The sequence below is a fragment of the Eschrichtius robustus genome, chromosome X (genome assembly GCF_028021215.1).
Source record: "Eschrichtius robustus isolate mEscRob2 chromosome X, mEscRob2.pri, whole genome shotgun sequence".
NCBI lineage: Eukaryota > Metazoa > Chordata > Mammalia > Artiodactyla > Eschrichtiidae > Eschrichtius > Eschrichtius robustus.
This window is the reverse complement of record NC_090845.1, coordinates 96,328,540-96,344,179: the sequence shown is the minus strand read 5'-3', so window position 1 is coordinate 96,344,179 and position 15,640 is coordinate 96,328,540. Positions and strand designations below refer to the sequence as shown.

Genomic DNA, 15,640 nt, shown 5'->3' with positions numbered 1-15,640 from the left:
CCTCAGAGGCCTCAGAGACCCCAGGGCTAAATTCAGCATAGAGTAGGAACTCCAGAAATATTGGGGGGACTGACTCCAACCTCTAGTGCCTATAGAAGCAGCAGTTCTCAGACTGGCAAGACTCCCTCAGACAGAGGAAAACACAGATACCCTCGGCCCAGTCAGAGTAATTATTTTGCCCAACTTTCAGCAGCACTTTATTAAGCCATTTGGCTAAAACCAACAGCTTCCCCAAAACACATCTTACTAAACTGGATCACTGCACAAATCTGGATTCCCCTCTTAATATTGGCGGACTGCTCACATCTGTGTCACTGGTTTTGGTCCCAGAACTCCATTTTTGCTGTCAGGTAGACACTTTCCACATGAATGAGCAAGAGCATCCAAGTCTGTGCACTGAGGGGCACGGCCACCAGTTGAGAGTGAACAAACAAGCAGTCATCAAGATATTCAACATTAAAACAACGTGGACGAGGGGCGGTAGGGCTGTGGCTTTTAACGATATCGCAGCTGTGAGTTGGGCTGTTGGCACCCACAAGAAATGTAGGTTGAGCCAATGTTTTCAGTTCAAATAAGTTGGAAGCAGAAGTTTTCAAGTTATCCTTTGCAATTTATGTTTAGCTTTTCCCATGGAGTCAATCTCAAACATTTCCCCGCCTAGAGACTCATAAATGAACACACCAGGTTTATATCTTCAAAGTGACCACGTACCACTCACCAAATGGAAACTTTTCCTTTGCACTCTGGGTTCTGAGGAACATTGCTTTTCTGGAATACAGCAGATCCACCTACTCTGTGTGTTCAATCCCCTGTGATTATATAGAACCGTGGTTTTCTCCCTCAAAGAGCTGCATTCCCTTGGAGAGCTGGCACACACATATGTAAAGTCATTATCTCTACCCAGAAAGGGCAGAACCAAGGTCCCAGGACTAAGGAAGATCCCTAGCACTGAGCCAGCCTGTTGTCTTGTCTTAACTCATCTCTGTTACCCAGTTGAGAGATAATCCCTAGCAAACTTGGCCGGGACATTTTAAAATGGTGATTAGGATCCCAGGAAGAAATAGACACTCCACCTGAAGGGGTCGACTAAATAGAGTTAAGTGAAGGGTTTATTTAAAGGATGCAAGCAGGGTTAAGGGAAACAGCAGTGCAGGGTGAAGCAACCAGCACAAAGCTGTTACCACCCCTAGTCCCAAAGGGGAAAGGAGGAATGGTAATACTGGAACCCTGTAAGACCTGGAACCATGGAATAACAGTTGCCCAGTGGGAGCTAAGATTATAGAGAAATGTGGCCATTGCCAGAAATATAGCCAAGGAGGGAGGGCATGGGAGAAATAAACAATCTGTGCTCGTCCCTCTCATGCTCTCCCGTCTCCTGCTTGTGCCTCCCAGTGACCAAATATAACTGGAAGACAGAGGGAAAGGGAGCCTAGACAGTACCATCCGTGAAGGTCAGCCTCCCAAGGCGCAGATCTAGGGAAGGTAGAGTGTAGATCTTCAGGGCAAACAGGAATAGCCATCTCATTTGGTAATAAAATGTTGATGACTCTAGTAAGCTGTCTCAGTTTCCCCAGTGCAACTAAAACTCCTCACCTGAGTCTGGAGAGGCACAGCTTATAACAGGTTTATTGCAAAGATATGTTTATTGACCATTTCTCTGGACTCTGCATTCCATGAGTCCAGCAGTCTAGACTCATACTCTTGCACTAACAGATCATCTATCTCCTACAACTATAATAGCAAAGAAAATGAAACAGAATTCTATGGAGCATTTTAACAATAAGCATTTGACAAAAGGTTGTTTCCTCTAATAATTTGAAAAGTTGAGTTTTGAACACATGGCATGTTTCCCTCAAATCATTAAATATATACACATATATATTATATACATATATATTATACATACATGTATATATATTTTAAGGCCAAATATATATTTTAAAGCCAAATAAAATATATGTATATACATGTATATATATATGTGTATGTGTGTGTGTGTGTGTGTGTGTGTGTGTGTGTGTGTGTGTGTGTGTGTGTGTATATGTGGCTTTTAAAAGTGTGTATGGGAGGGTGGGAGTCTACCTTTTATTGACCCATCTAGATTTTTGGTCTTTCAGGTCATCTCTTTGTTCCATACCCAACACACAACCTGCTTTTGATAGATTGAAAAAGATATATTTCCTACAAAGAGGTAGATTCTAGGCACCAAGGAAGCACAGAATTATTGAATTCAGACACCAACTGTATGTGAATGATTACTGATTCCCCAGCAAAACAACTGCCTCAGTAATGAGTATGAAGAAGAGAAGATACAGTTCCCTGACTGAAGCAATAGCATGACGTGAGATAATGACAAAATAAGGTTCAAAGTGTGGTTCTTCCTTGACTTGTTTATTTTTGACCAAGCAGCATTCAGGAGAGGTGGTGCTATGGAAACTCCTGCTCTTGACCAAAATCCAGCCTCATTTCCCATGCAGAGCTTCCCATACAGAAAGCCGTGCCAGGCTACCCAGGTTTCAGTCTGTTCTGAGGAATTTCCAAGGCCTGGCATGATTCCCTGTTGGTAGCAGTCCAGCTGCCTGGCAGCTAAGCCCCATCTTAGTACATCTTTGTACTGAAGGAAGGTGAAGTTGCAGCAACCCGTGTAGCCCATCTCTTCATGTTTGATCCCTTTGGTTTCAGCTTGGATCCTATTAAAGCATCGATCTTTTGGGGAGGGGTAACACCGAGCTGTCATCAGCCACCCACACCTGAGTATAATGAACAGCGATGGCAACAGAGGTGATGGGGCAAAGGGAGTGGACAAGGAGCCAGAGTTTGACAGCATCCTTGACTTCTCTCACTGTGGAGCTTGTCAGAGTAGCTGAGAGTCCTGTGACTGACTTGATCCCTTCTTTCTCTTTGAACAGGGCCACCCTGGACAGCCAGGGCCCAGAGGCCCACCTGGCCTGGATGGCTGTAATGGAACTCAAGGAGCTGTTGGATTTCCAGGCCCTGATGGCTATCCCGGGCTTCTCGGACCACCCGTATGCTGCCAGATCTTTGTACATTATTTCAAATGGCTTTGCTTGCCTCCAAGTGTGCCCTATCTTCTGCTTCTCTGGAGAGCTCGTTAAGTAGCCGAGGGGCAACCACTGCAGCCCCTTGTCCAATGCAGGAGTGTGTGCTTGCAGCACCACAACATTAAAAGTCTAAAGAAGAACACCAGTTGCAGGGAAGTGTACACATATGCTACACTACTTAGGGTTTGGTTTTTTTTAATGATGCTTTTAGAGTTGGCAAGATTGTGAAAAAACTGTAGTAAATTTTAGAGCAAAGTACACACTTGGGCTATTTGACATTTTCCCACATTAGACGATATTGGGAGATGCAGTACTTGGAAGGCTTACATGGGATCATGGGAGCACTAACAGTGACCCAAAGGGCTTGGCAAGCTTGGTCTCTACTAGCGATTCTTAACCAGCGGTGATTTTGCCCCGCCCCTCACCCCCGGGGACATTTGACAGTTATTATTGACACTTTTGGTCTTCATAACTGGGGGTGTGCTACTGGCACAGGATAGCCCCCCGTCACAACATCAAGGAATCATCTGTCCCAAAGTATCAATAGTGAGAAATAGTTGAGAAATCCTGCTCTACACTGACGTAGTTTTCCCTCTTCCCACCCACTCCCCACATCACAACCCTCAGTTCTGGGATTGTTAAGACGTCTATTGGATCTTGGTGTCATCACTTTTATTTCATTCCATTCATCCAGATAGAGCTCAAATATTTAGATCTAAAAGGTCTCTAAAAGATACCATGCCCTTGCAAGGCTGCTTTTATGAGTGGCTGGAAAGAGAAAAATAACACATTTCAAGCCCATTCTCAACCTCATTTGAAATAATCTAAGAGAATAAGGGTACGGATGTGATACATTTAGCTAGAAATTGCACTATCTGTTAGATTCCATAGCTACGTGAATTAATTGGCGTTTTACTGGAAGAGCATTGCCTTCAGTGACCAAGTTGTGGGTGTGAGTGCATACGTGAGAAGGTGAGATGGACAAAGCACAAGCGCCAGATTGGCATAAGGACCTTCAGAACTAAGGACCAAACCAATATACAGCAGGGAGTGGGGGAGAAAGATGTATTACCAACATAATATGAGCTGTTTGAGTCACAAAGGCCTCCAAACACTGCCATGGCAACAGGGGAGGAAAACAAATCACATCTGTGTTAAGACAATGGAAATCCAGCAAAGTAAGGAATCACTGCCCCCAAGAGGGAGAAAAGAAATCTTGAGGTAATAAACAGCCCCTGACAGCCAAAGGACCAGGGTAAAACCTAATCCTGTCCCTAAACCTCCCCTTAAGCCTAAATAGGAACTTGGGTGTGTATTTTACTAAGCTGAACCTTACTAACCCTGCTGAATACTGAATGGATATCCTTTGAATCTTCTTTGATGAAAGTAGTGGCCATGAGAATAAGGGGGAATAGGAAGTGTTAGGAAAGAAACTGGTTTGTGCTTCTGGAACCACATTGTACTTTTATTATACCTATGGACCTTGAACTCAGGAATCCATCATTCAATCAACGCTTCAGTCCCCAAAGCTTAGCCCTACCCCCAACACTAATCCCAACTTCCCCTTAGGTATAGGGATATTGATTTTCCCCAGGAGGCCAACATCTAGCAGATATTAGGCGGCATCTGCCACTGAGACATTAAAAAGTCTGGCTGACTGGATGGGTTGGGCATACTTTGAACTGTTTTCCATGTTAACAGTGAGACACACCAGCCTCTTAGACAGGTGTAGAAACTGAAGCTGTATGGTAGAAGCATAGGATGGAGATGGTTTTGTAGCTATATCTTAGACCAGGCGTCTGCAAACCGGCCCACAGGACCCTTGTCCCATGGCTTGTTTTTCCATTTTTAAAAGATTGTGAAGAAAAACAGAAGAATATGAAACAGAGCACAGATATGGCCCACAAAGCCTATATTATTTACTATCTGGCTCTTTACAGAAAAAGTCCACTAACCTCTGTCCTAGACCTAGTCCCTGTCAGTGACGTGTACCTGTGAGATATGGAGCAGGTGAGCTATATAGGCTTATAAACGGCATGTGTATTATATGTGGATGTTCAGATTGGTACTCTGAATAGATTCAAAGTCTACTTTCTAATCCCTTTACAGACTTCTGGCTTGGAGGCTGGGGGAGCAGGCATGCAGCTCTGAGACACAGCACAGTTCAGGGGATGTACTTTGCCCCCTTGGCATGGCCAACTCTGCCATAGAATAAGCCACGTGGTTTCAGGCTCTTGCATCTCCATCCTCTATCTGATCAGATCATACTATTAACAATACTGTGTGTGTGTGTGTTTGTGTGTGTGTGTATGTGCGTGCATTTCTTCACAAAATTTTCTTATTTTACTCAGGGGCTTCCTGGTCAGAAAGGCTCTAAAGGTGAACCTATCCTTGCCCAAGGTAGTTTCAAAGGAATGAAGGTAAGAGCCTCTAAGGCAGACAGCTGAGTAGGCTATAAGCTGAGTTCCCCAGGATGGAGCCCCACATCCAATGAAAACATTTCCAGAACTAGCATCTGCGTCTCTATTTAAGGCGCAGACCAAGCTGGATCTAAAAAGAATCCAGAGCTTTTTGTGGTGGAAACATTGACAGTAATGTTTGCAACCATACTGTCAAAAAGATTTGCTCTGTAAGATCTAGGCCAAAAATAGGAGACAGATCAGCAAACAAACAATTTGCATGGGTGTCATTTTCCTTGACAAGCCGAGACATTTCCTGGAGGCAGATACCTTTTTGTCTACTACAGAATCTTTGATGTCTGCATACCTTGGTTTGAAGCCATGTATGTCTCTGCCCATCTTAACATGGCCACCAGCCCAGGATCATGGCTCCGCCCTTTTCTGTACCTGCATACCAGCCATCACCCTCGCTGGGCCCCTGGCTATCTACAAAAGTTGCCCATCAACTCTGCAGCTGGCTGGAAACTTTCATCTCTTCCTGGAATTGACAAGAACCTTTTGTATTCTTGTGGCTGTATTCTTGGTGTATGCTGCCTGGTATCCTGTGGGCCTTCAGTAAACTCTGGTGCCAAATGACTGACCCTAATCCCTTGCAGAGTGGGAAGGGAGCCCATCATTTCCCTGGGAGCAGACAGGAGTCTATGTGTGCAACATCTGAGGGGAAGATGCACCCAAGCTCACTCAGCTGAAGATGGCACCTTTCTGTCTTCCACCCATGCACAGAGCCAGAAATATTGGAAATCACTTTGGAAGGCAGTGATGGGTGTGGGTAGCTGAGAACTGAAGAAGGTACAGGGTTTGGGTTCTTGGCTATCGAAGCCATAGCTGAAGATGGAATGTTAGACTTGGAAAGGACCTCAAGATTGTCAGATTCATGTTGCTCATTTTACAGATAGAAAAACTGAGGTAGCCTGAGGCTATGTGACTTGCTCACAGGCACAAGCCAGCTTCCCAAAGAGCTAAAACCCAGGCAGCGCTCTTCCCAGGTTGCAGAGAGCTGATTTTTCACTGTAAGCCAAGCGGGGTAAGACTAGCAGGTGTCAAAATGTGACCATTGTTGTAACAAACATTGATTAAACGGTTTTGCCAAAAACCAAAGAGACCCTGGACCCAGCGGAACACAGCAATTTCCACAGGATGGTTATATTACAGATTCATACGGTGACTTAAGATGCTGCAAAGTAATTAAAACGTAATGAGAGACTATATGCTTTATTGATTCTCCCTTGAAATGTCTGATTTGCATTGTATACATATGGGCACAGATTCTCTGGGAATGAAGGCACACGGGAAGGTAGCTTTGCTTTCCTCCAAAAAGAGCAGGAAAATCACCAGCCCCCAGAAGCAGTTTCTAATTGATAAGTTCCTAGCAAAGGTGAAAATTAATTAATCCAAGTAAAATATGAATTCCTGTTCAACCAAGGCTATAATATTTTTCTTCTAGAGTCTAGATTTTTCTTAGGAAAAAAAAAAAAGTAGATGGTTGAATCTGTCCAATTCACGCATTATTTAAAACACAAGACCTTGACAGAGGAGGCCCAAGCTTCAGTGATGCGTTTTTATGCCTATTGCATCTTAGGTCAGTTATCTGTGAAATACCACAAGCTTAATGTATTCATCTCTTCAATGTCCTGCCTTTGTCTGTTTCTCAGGGGGAGCCTGGGCTGCCCGGACTGGATGGAATCACTGTAAGTTGTTACCTATGTGTTGAGCTCCCAATGTTTGTCTAGTCAACAGTACCAATGACCCCTTTTCATTCCTCTCTACGGTGTTCAAAGGTCTTTGTAGACCTTCTCAAGGACAATCCAGAGAGGTAAAGTAGAATAGATCACTCTATTGACATTTTCCAAATGAGAAAGTACTGAGAGGATGGACTGTCTACCTCCAGTGACATGGCAGGCTGGCTTTCAGACCTCTCGGCCAGGGACCTGCATCCTCCCTGGGATGTATTAGGAAAGAATTTTGCCTGTCATTTGGCAAGCATTTATTAAGTGTTTTCTGTGTGTTCAGAGTACTGTGGGTAAAATAAAAGAAGCAAAACACTCTTCTTTAAAAGGTATTCCATGTAGAAAAAATTTTTAGGGACTCAATAAGAGTGAGTCCATGAAAGGCCATGAGTTGTATTAATAAGAGCTTTGTTTTTCCTTGACTTTCCACATTGTCATCATTTTCCTTTGAAGTGGCTTCAGAAAGGCCCCTTCTCTCCTCCTCTTTTCCTGTATCACGGTTCCTTCCTTTCCTCTTCCATTCCAGAACAGATACTGAGCAGAACAGATACTGAGCAAAGGGCTAGGAGTGATCCCTGAGACAATTCAGACACGGTCTCTGCACACACACACCTCCCACCCCAAGATGTGAAAAACTAGTCGGAATGTGGCGTAAGGATTCCACCGACAGCATCAAGAAAGAGATGCTGTCCACCTAAGGCTACATCATGAGAAACTTTATATCTAAGAGAAGGTAGCCTCTGAAAAGTGTGGGTGACATTTAGGCTGGCTGGCAATGGGAGGAAGCTTTCTAAACAGAGAGACTAGTGTGAGCAAGCACACATGTAAACAGAGATGAGTGAGGACCAAGGGCGTAGAGGTCTCCTAGAGTGAAACAGCATTGGCTTAGATGGTGTGTTAACTAAATCTGTAGAATAACATCCAGTGTATTTGCTGCATAACTTCTCTTAGAGATGCCTTTCCCTGCCCCCAGAAGCACAGTGTTTGTCTGCATATACAGACATGATAAATAAACCACTTAGATTTGGGGAGGGGGGTGGTTCCTGGCTGGATAAGAGATTTGTGATCAGTAAGGAGACCACAGGTTATTAGTTATTGTCAGAGCAATGTTCTACTCTCATATACTCCTGGGGAACCTTTGAACCCCTACTTTCTCTTCCTCCTGTCTAAGTCTCAACTTCACTTAGCCTCTCCATCCCTTACCTAAGCACATATCACCTTATTGCTGCTCCCCAACTTTAACAGGGCCATGCATTTTCCCATACCATCTTTCTCTTCAGATTTCGTTCTCTTGCTTTTAATATTGGCATTATTCATTTCAAAGTATCTTCTAGTTTCCCTTCGGATTTTTTCTTTGACCCATGGAGATTTGTGGTGTTTAATTTCCCCAAATTTGTGACTTTCCAGATATCTTTATATTATTGATTTCTAGTTTGATTTTATTGCAGTTAGAGAGCATATTCTGGATGATTTCAATGCTTTTAAATTTGTTAAGTTTTATTTTATGGCCCAATCTATGAAACTATCTTGGTGAATGTTCCATATGTACTTGAAGAGACTATGTATTCAGCTGGTTGGGGCAGGTATAGTGATCTAAAGAATATCCATTAGGTCAAGGTAGTTGATAATGTGGTTTGGATCTTCTTTGTCCTCACTGATATTTTTGTTTAGTTGTTCTATTAATTACTGAGGGAGGGATGTTAAAATCTCCATCTAGAATCGTGAATTTATCTATTTCTCCTTACAGTTCCATCAGTCTTTGCTTCATGTATTTTGAAGCTCTGCTAATAGGTGCATACACATCTAAGATAGATATATATATCTATATCTATATAGATATAGATATATATATATATATATAGATATATAGATATATATAGATAGATATATATATGTCTTCTTGATGAATTGAACTATTTTACTGTTACGAAATGCCCCCTCTTTATCTCTAGTAATATTCTTTGTCTCAAAGTTTACTTTATCTGATATTAATATAACTTTTTTCTTTTGTAAGTTTTTGGTTTTTTCATCACTTTAATATGAAAATTTTCAAATAGAGAGCAAAGTTGAAGAAAGTTTTCAGTGAACACCTGTACCATGAATACTTTATTCTACTTGCTTTACCACACTTCCATCCATCAAGCCATCTTATTTTTGATGCATTTCAAAGTTAATTGCAGACAATAGTACTCTTACCCCTAAATACTACAGCATGCCTACCATTAGCTACACTTCAAATTTTGTTTACAATTTTTCTTTTTATGTAAAATTTACATATAATGAAATACACAAATCTTAAATGTGCATTTGCTGCTTTTTGACAAATGCACACTTCTGTGTAACTCAAACCCTCTTAAGGTGCAGACCATTCCCATCACCTCAGAAAGTTCCCTCCTGCTCCTTCCCGCTGCACATCACAGACAATCACGGTTCTGATTTTTTTCTATCATAGATAAGTGTTCTCTATTCTAGAACTTCATACAAAGAGAATAATACAATATGTAGCCTTCGGGGTCTGGCTTCCTTCACTTAGAACAGTACTTTTGAGGTTCATCCTCATCGTTTCATATATCAATAATTTGTTACTTTTTATCGTTGAGTATTATTCTACATATAGATGTATCAGTTTTTTTAAATCAATCCTAGTATCAGTGGACACCTGAGATATTTCCAATTCTTTTTAATTTTATTGAAGTATAGTTGATTTACAATGTTGTGTTAATTTCTGCTGTATAGAAAAGTGACTCAGATATATATATATATATATATACACATATATATATACATATACATATACATATATATATATATATAAATTCTTTTTCATATTCTTTTCCATTATGGTTTGTCATAGGATATTGAATATAGTTCCCTGTGCTATACAGTAGGACCTTGTTGTTTATCCATCCTGTGTATGTTTGCATCTGCTAATCCCAAACTCCCAATCCTTCCCTCCCCCACTCCCCTCCCCCTTGACAACCACAAGTCTGTTCTCTATGTCTGTGAGTCTGTTTCTGTTTCGTAGATAAGTTCATTTGTGTCGTATTTTAGATTCCACATATAAGTGATATCACATGGTATTTGTCTTTCTCTTTCTGACTTACTTCACTTAGTATGATGATCTCTAGGTCCATCCATGTTGCTGCAAATAGCATTATTTCATTCTTTTTATGGCTGAGTAGTATTCCATGGTATAAATATACCACATCTTCTTTATCCATTCATCTGACATTTTCCATTTTTAACTATTATTATTTTTTCTTTTTTTTCACATATTTATGGGAATATAATTGCTTTACATTGTTGTGTTAGTTTCTGCTGTATAACAAAGTGAATCAGCTATACGTATACTTATATCCCCATATCCCCTCCCTCTTGTGCCTCCCTCCCACCCTCCCTATCCCACCCCTCTAGGTGGTCCCAGAGCACCGAGCTGATCTCCCTGTGCTATGTGGCTGCTTCCCACTAGCTATCTATTTTACATTTGGTAGTGTATATATGTCCATGCCACTCTCTCACTTCGTCCCAGCTTACCCTTACCCCTCCCCGTGTCCTCAAGTCCATTCTCTACGTCTGCGTCTTTATTCCTGTCCTGCCCCTAGGTTCTTCAGAACCAATTTTTTTTTTAGATTGCATATATATGTGTTAGCATACAGTATTTGTTTTTTCTCTTTCTGACTTACTTCACTCTGTATGACAGACTCTAGGTCCATCCACCTCACTACAAATAACTCAGTTTCGTTTCTTCTTATGGTTGAGTAATATTCCATGCTATATGTGTGCCACATCTTCTTTATCCATTCATCTGTCGACGGACACTTAGGTTGCTTCCATGTCCTGGCTATTGTAAATAGAGCTGCAGTGAACATTGTGGTGCATGACTCTTTTTGAATTATGGTTTTCTCAGGGTATATGCCCAGTAGTGGGATTGCTGGCTCGTATGGTAGTTCTATTTTTAGGTTTTTAAGGAACCTCCATACTGTTCTCCATAGTGGCTGTATCAATTTACATTCCAACCAACAAGAGGGTTCCCTTTTCTCCACACCCTCTCTAGTATTTATTCTTTGTAGATATTTTGATGATGGCCATTCTGACCGGTGTGAGGTAATACCTCATTGTAGTTTTGATTTGCATTTCTCTAAAGATTAGTGATGTTGAGCATCCTTTCATGTGTTTGTTGGCAATCTGTATTCCTTCTTTGGAGAAATGTCTATTTAGGTCTTCTGCCCATTTTTGGATTGAGTTGTTTGTTTTTTGGTATTGAGCTGTATGAGCTGCATTAGCTGCTTGTATATTTTGGAGATTAATCCTTTGTCAGTTGCTTCATTGGCAAATATTTTCTCCCATTCTGAGGGTTATCTTTTCATCTTGTTTATGGCTTCCTTTGCTGTGCAAAAGCTTTTACGTTTCATCAGGTCCCATTTGTTTATTTTTGTTTTTATTTCCATTTCTCTAGGAGGTGGGTCAAAAAGGATCTTGCTGTGATTTATGTCATAGAGTGTTCTGCCTATGTTTTCCTCTAAGAGTTTTATAGTGTCTGGCCTTACATTTAGGTCTTTAATCCATTTTGAGTTTATTTTTGTGTGTGGCGTCAGGGAGTGTTCTAATTTCATAGTTTTACATGTAGCTGTCCAGTTTTCCCAGCACCACTTATTGAAGAGGCTGTCTTTTCTCCATTGTATATTCTTGCCTCCTTTATCAAAAATAAGGGGACCATATGTGCGTGGGTTTATCTCTGGGCTTTCTATCCTGTTCCATTGGTCTGTATTTCTGTTTTTGTGCCAGTACCATATTGTCTTGATTACTGTAGCTTTGTAGTATAGTCTGAAGTCAGGGAGCCTGATTCCTCCAGCTCCATTTTTCTTTCTCAAGATTGCTTTGGCTCTTCGGGGTCTTTTGTGTTTCCATACCAATTGTGAAATTCTTTGTTCTAGTTCTGTGAAAAATGCCATTGGTAGTTTGATAGGGATTGCATTGAATCTGTAGATTGCTTTGGATAGTATAGTCATTTTCACAATGTTGATTCTTCCAATCCAAGAACGTGGTATATCTCTCCATCTGTTTGTATCGTCTTTAATTTCTTTCATCAGTGTCTTATAGTTCTCTGCATACAGGTTTTTGTCTCCTTACGTAGGTTTATTGCTAGGTATTTTATTCTTTTTGTTGCAGTGGTAAATGGGAGTGTTTCCTTAATTTCTCTTTCAGATTTTTCATCATTAGTGTATAGGAATGCAAGAGATTTCTTTGCATTAATTTTGTATCCTGCTACTTTACCAAATTCATTGATTAGCTCTAGTAGTTTTCTGGTAGATTTAGGATTCCCTATGTATAATATCATGTCATCTGCAAACAGTGACAGTTTTACAGTTTCTTTTCTGATTTGTATTCCTTTTATTTCTTTTTCTTCTCTGATTGGTGTGGCTAAAACTTCCAAAACTATGTTGAGTAATAGTGGTGAGAGTGGGCAACATTGTCTTTTTCCTGATCTTAGTGGAAATGGTTTCAGTTTTTCACCATTGAGAATGATGTTGGCTGTGATTTTGTCATATATGGCCTTTATTATGTTGAGGTAAGTTACCTCTATGCCTACTTTCTGGAGAGTTTTTATAATAAACGGGTGTTGAATTTTGTTGAAAGCTTTTTCTGCATCTATTTAGATGATCATATGGTTTTTATTCTTCAGTTTGTTGATATGGTGTATCACGTTGATTTATTTGCGTATATTGAAGAACCCTTGCGCTCCTGGGATAAACCCCACTTGATCACGGTGTATGATCCTTTTAGTGCGCTGCTGGATTCTGTTTGCTAGTATTTTGTTGAGGAGTTTTGCATCTGTGTTCATCAGTGACATTGGCCTGTAGTTTTCTTTTTTTGTAACATCTTTGTCTGGTTTTGGTATCAGGGTGATGGTGGCCTCATAGAATGATTTTGGGAGTGTTCCTCCCTCTGGTACATTTTGGAAGAGTTTAAGAAGGATAGGTGTTAGCTCTTCTCTAAATGTTTGATAGAATTTGCCTATGAAGCCATCGGTCCTGGGCTTTTGTTTGTTGGAAGATTTTTAATCACAGTTTCAATTTCAGTGCTTGTGATTGGTCTATTTATATTTTCTGTTTCTTCCTGGTTCAGTCTCGGAAGGTTGTGCTTTTCTAAGAATGTGTCCATTTCTTCCAGGTTGTCCGTTTTATTGGCGTACAGTTGCTTGTAGTAATCTCTCATGATCCTTTGTATTTCTGCAGTGTCAGTTTTTACTTCTCCTTTTTCATTTCTAATTCTATTGATTTGAGTCCTCTCCCTTTTTTTTCTTGATGAGTCTGGCTAATGGTTTATCAATTTTGTTTATCTTCTCAAAGAACCAGCTTTTAGTTTTATTGATCTTGGCTATTGTTTCCTTCGTCTCTTTTTCATTTATTTCTGATCTGATCTTTATGATTTCTTTCCTTCTGCTAACTTTGAGAGTTTTTTTGTTCTCCTACCTCTAATTGCTTTAGCTGTAAGGTTAGGTTGTTTATTTGAGATTTTTCTTGTTTCTTGAGGTAGGATTGTATTGCTAAAAACTTTCCTCTCAGAACTGCTTTTGCTGCATCCCATAGGTTTTGGGCCATCGTTTTTTCTCAGTTTTTAACTATCATGAGTAAAGTTGCTATGAACATTCTTGTGCAATTCTTGTGGATATATTTTTCTTGAGAAACTGCCATACTTTTTTGACCTTGATAAAAACGTGCCTCTCTAGGGCCCACAAGGAGCACCCGGATCTCCAGGAGCTGTGGGACCCATAGGACCACCAGGATTGCAAGTAAGACCCACCTAAATCTACCACGTGTTCACAGCATTCACATGAATGCTTTCCCTACCAGGCCGTGGATTAAATGTAAGCCTATGTAAATGTAGGCCCTCCTAGCAGAGAAAGGCAACTTCCATTCTTGGAGGTTAAAGTGAAGCATGCTCTTGTAAGGAGCTATTTGTTATCTTCTTTTATCAGAGTCTCTCTGACCATCCACTCTGTGCCTCCAAAACCTCCTAGTCTAGCTCAACCTAAAGTGTAGCCCAAGGATGGCTAATACCTGGCACATCTATTGTGACCGTCCACTCCCCTTACCCACGACAGACATTGCTAATTAATCACACCATTATCACCCACCCTGAGCACAGAGGCACCTTCAAAATCTTTCTCAACACTTCACCTTGGGGAGCTCTTCCCACCTACCTATTTCCCATCACTGGCTATAGGAAGAGCATAGCCAGCCATCTGTGTGGTTCTGGGAAATCCACATCCCCAGATTGTTCTCTCTCCAATGTGTGAAATCCCACCACCACTGATTACTTCGGTTTACTTTCACCAAAAGTCATCATTTAAAAAGTGCTGGCCTAATGGGAAGAATGACACATGAAGTCTTCACTACCTTAGCATGAATGTGGTTATCAGGTCAATTGGGGAAATTTCAAAGGAGATTTTAAAAAAAGGAACCCAGGGAGAAGGAGCTAGAATCTGCTACACCAAAGCCAGACCACACCAAGGGGGTGGGGGACTTATCTTCAATGACTCTCAACATGCCTAGATTCTTCGGGGCTGAAACTAAAAAGCGCTCTTTCCTTTCATTTTAAATCTAGGGTCCTCCAGGCCCCCCTGGTTTCCCTGGTCCTGATGTAAGTATACTTTGTCTTGGGGCATTTGACCTCCTACCACTAAGTGCTCTAGTTTCCCCAGAGATGTTCTGGTCTGGTTAAACATACTTTCTGGTAAAAAAGACTGCATTCCAATTTAAGTTCCTGGAGGTTGTTTAGTAATTGATTTTGTTTTTCCTCCCTACACCCCTGTGCCCCAGGGGAATATGGGGTTAGGTTTCCAAGGAGAGAAAGGAGTCAAGGTAAATAAATTTTGGAACATACGCTCTGCAGTCCATATGCTCCTAGAAATGTCTCTAGCTACACACGTGTGCCTGCTTGTGTTAGGGCTGCATGTGCACACATAGGCTACTGTGGTCTTTTTCCTTCAAAATACTGTGATCTTCCTGCTTCCTACCTGTGAAATGTACATGTCTTACAAACATACGCTCTTGAGATATATTTTCTCTTCCTTCCACCTGGGTATTTCCCTGCTGATTTGTATTATATTGTGTCACCTTCTCTTTCCTTTTCTCTGCTTCTCTTCTCTCCATCCTTCCTCCTCCTCCTCCTCCTCTCTCTATTTCCTCTATCTCTCCTTCTTAACCCTCTCTCGTCATTCCCTTTTATTTCCCTTCCCTCATTCTCCTATTTCCCTCTATACAAACTGTATAGTGACTTAGGAGCCTCAAGGGAGACTGGGAGCTTGCCCTCCCCATCCTTGGCGGCTGCCTCTGGTAGACTGCACTGTCTTCAAGGAGCAAATCCAGTCTTCAGTGTTCCAACAGGG

General features: G+C 41.2%; 1 protein-coding gene across 1 annotated transcript in view; it reads left to right on the top strand.

The window, feature by feature from the left end:
- Positions 1-15,640, top strand: part of COL4A6 (collagen type IV alpha 6 chain) — a 290,671-nt gene that overhangs the window by 225,311 nt on the left and 49,720 nt on the right. Inside the window, exons 6-11 of the mRNA XM_068532769.1 lie at positions 2,910-3,026; positions 5,414-5,482; positions 7,174-7,209; positions 13,979-14,041; positions 14,857-14,892; positions 15,072-15,113. Coding sequence (XP_068388870.1) covers positions 2,910-3,026; positions 5,414-5,482; positions 7,174-7,209; positions 13,979-14,041; positions 14,857-14,892; positions 15,072-15,113 — 363 coding nt within the window. The remainder of the gene's footprint in view (positions 1-2,909; positions 3,027-5,413; positions 5,483-7,173; positions 7,210-13,978; positions 14,042-14,856; positions 14,893-15,071; positions 15,114-15,640) is intronic.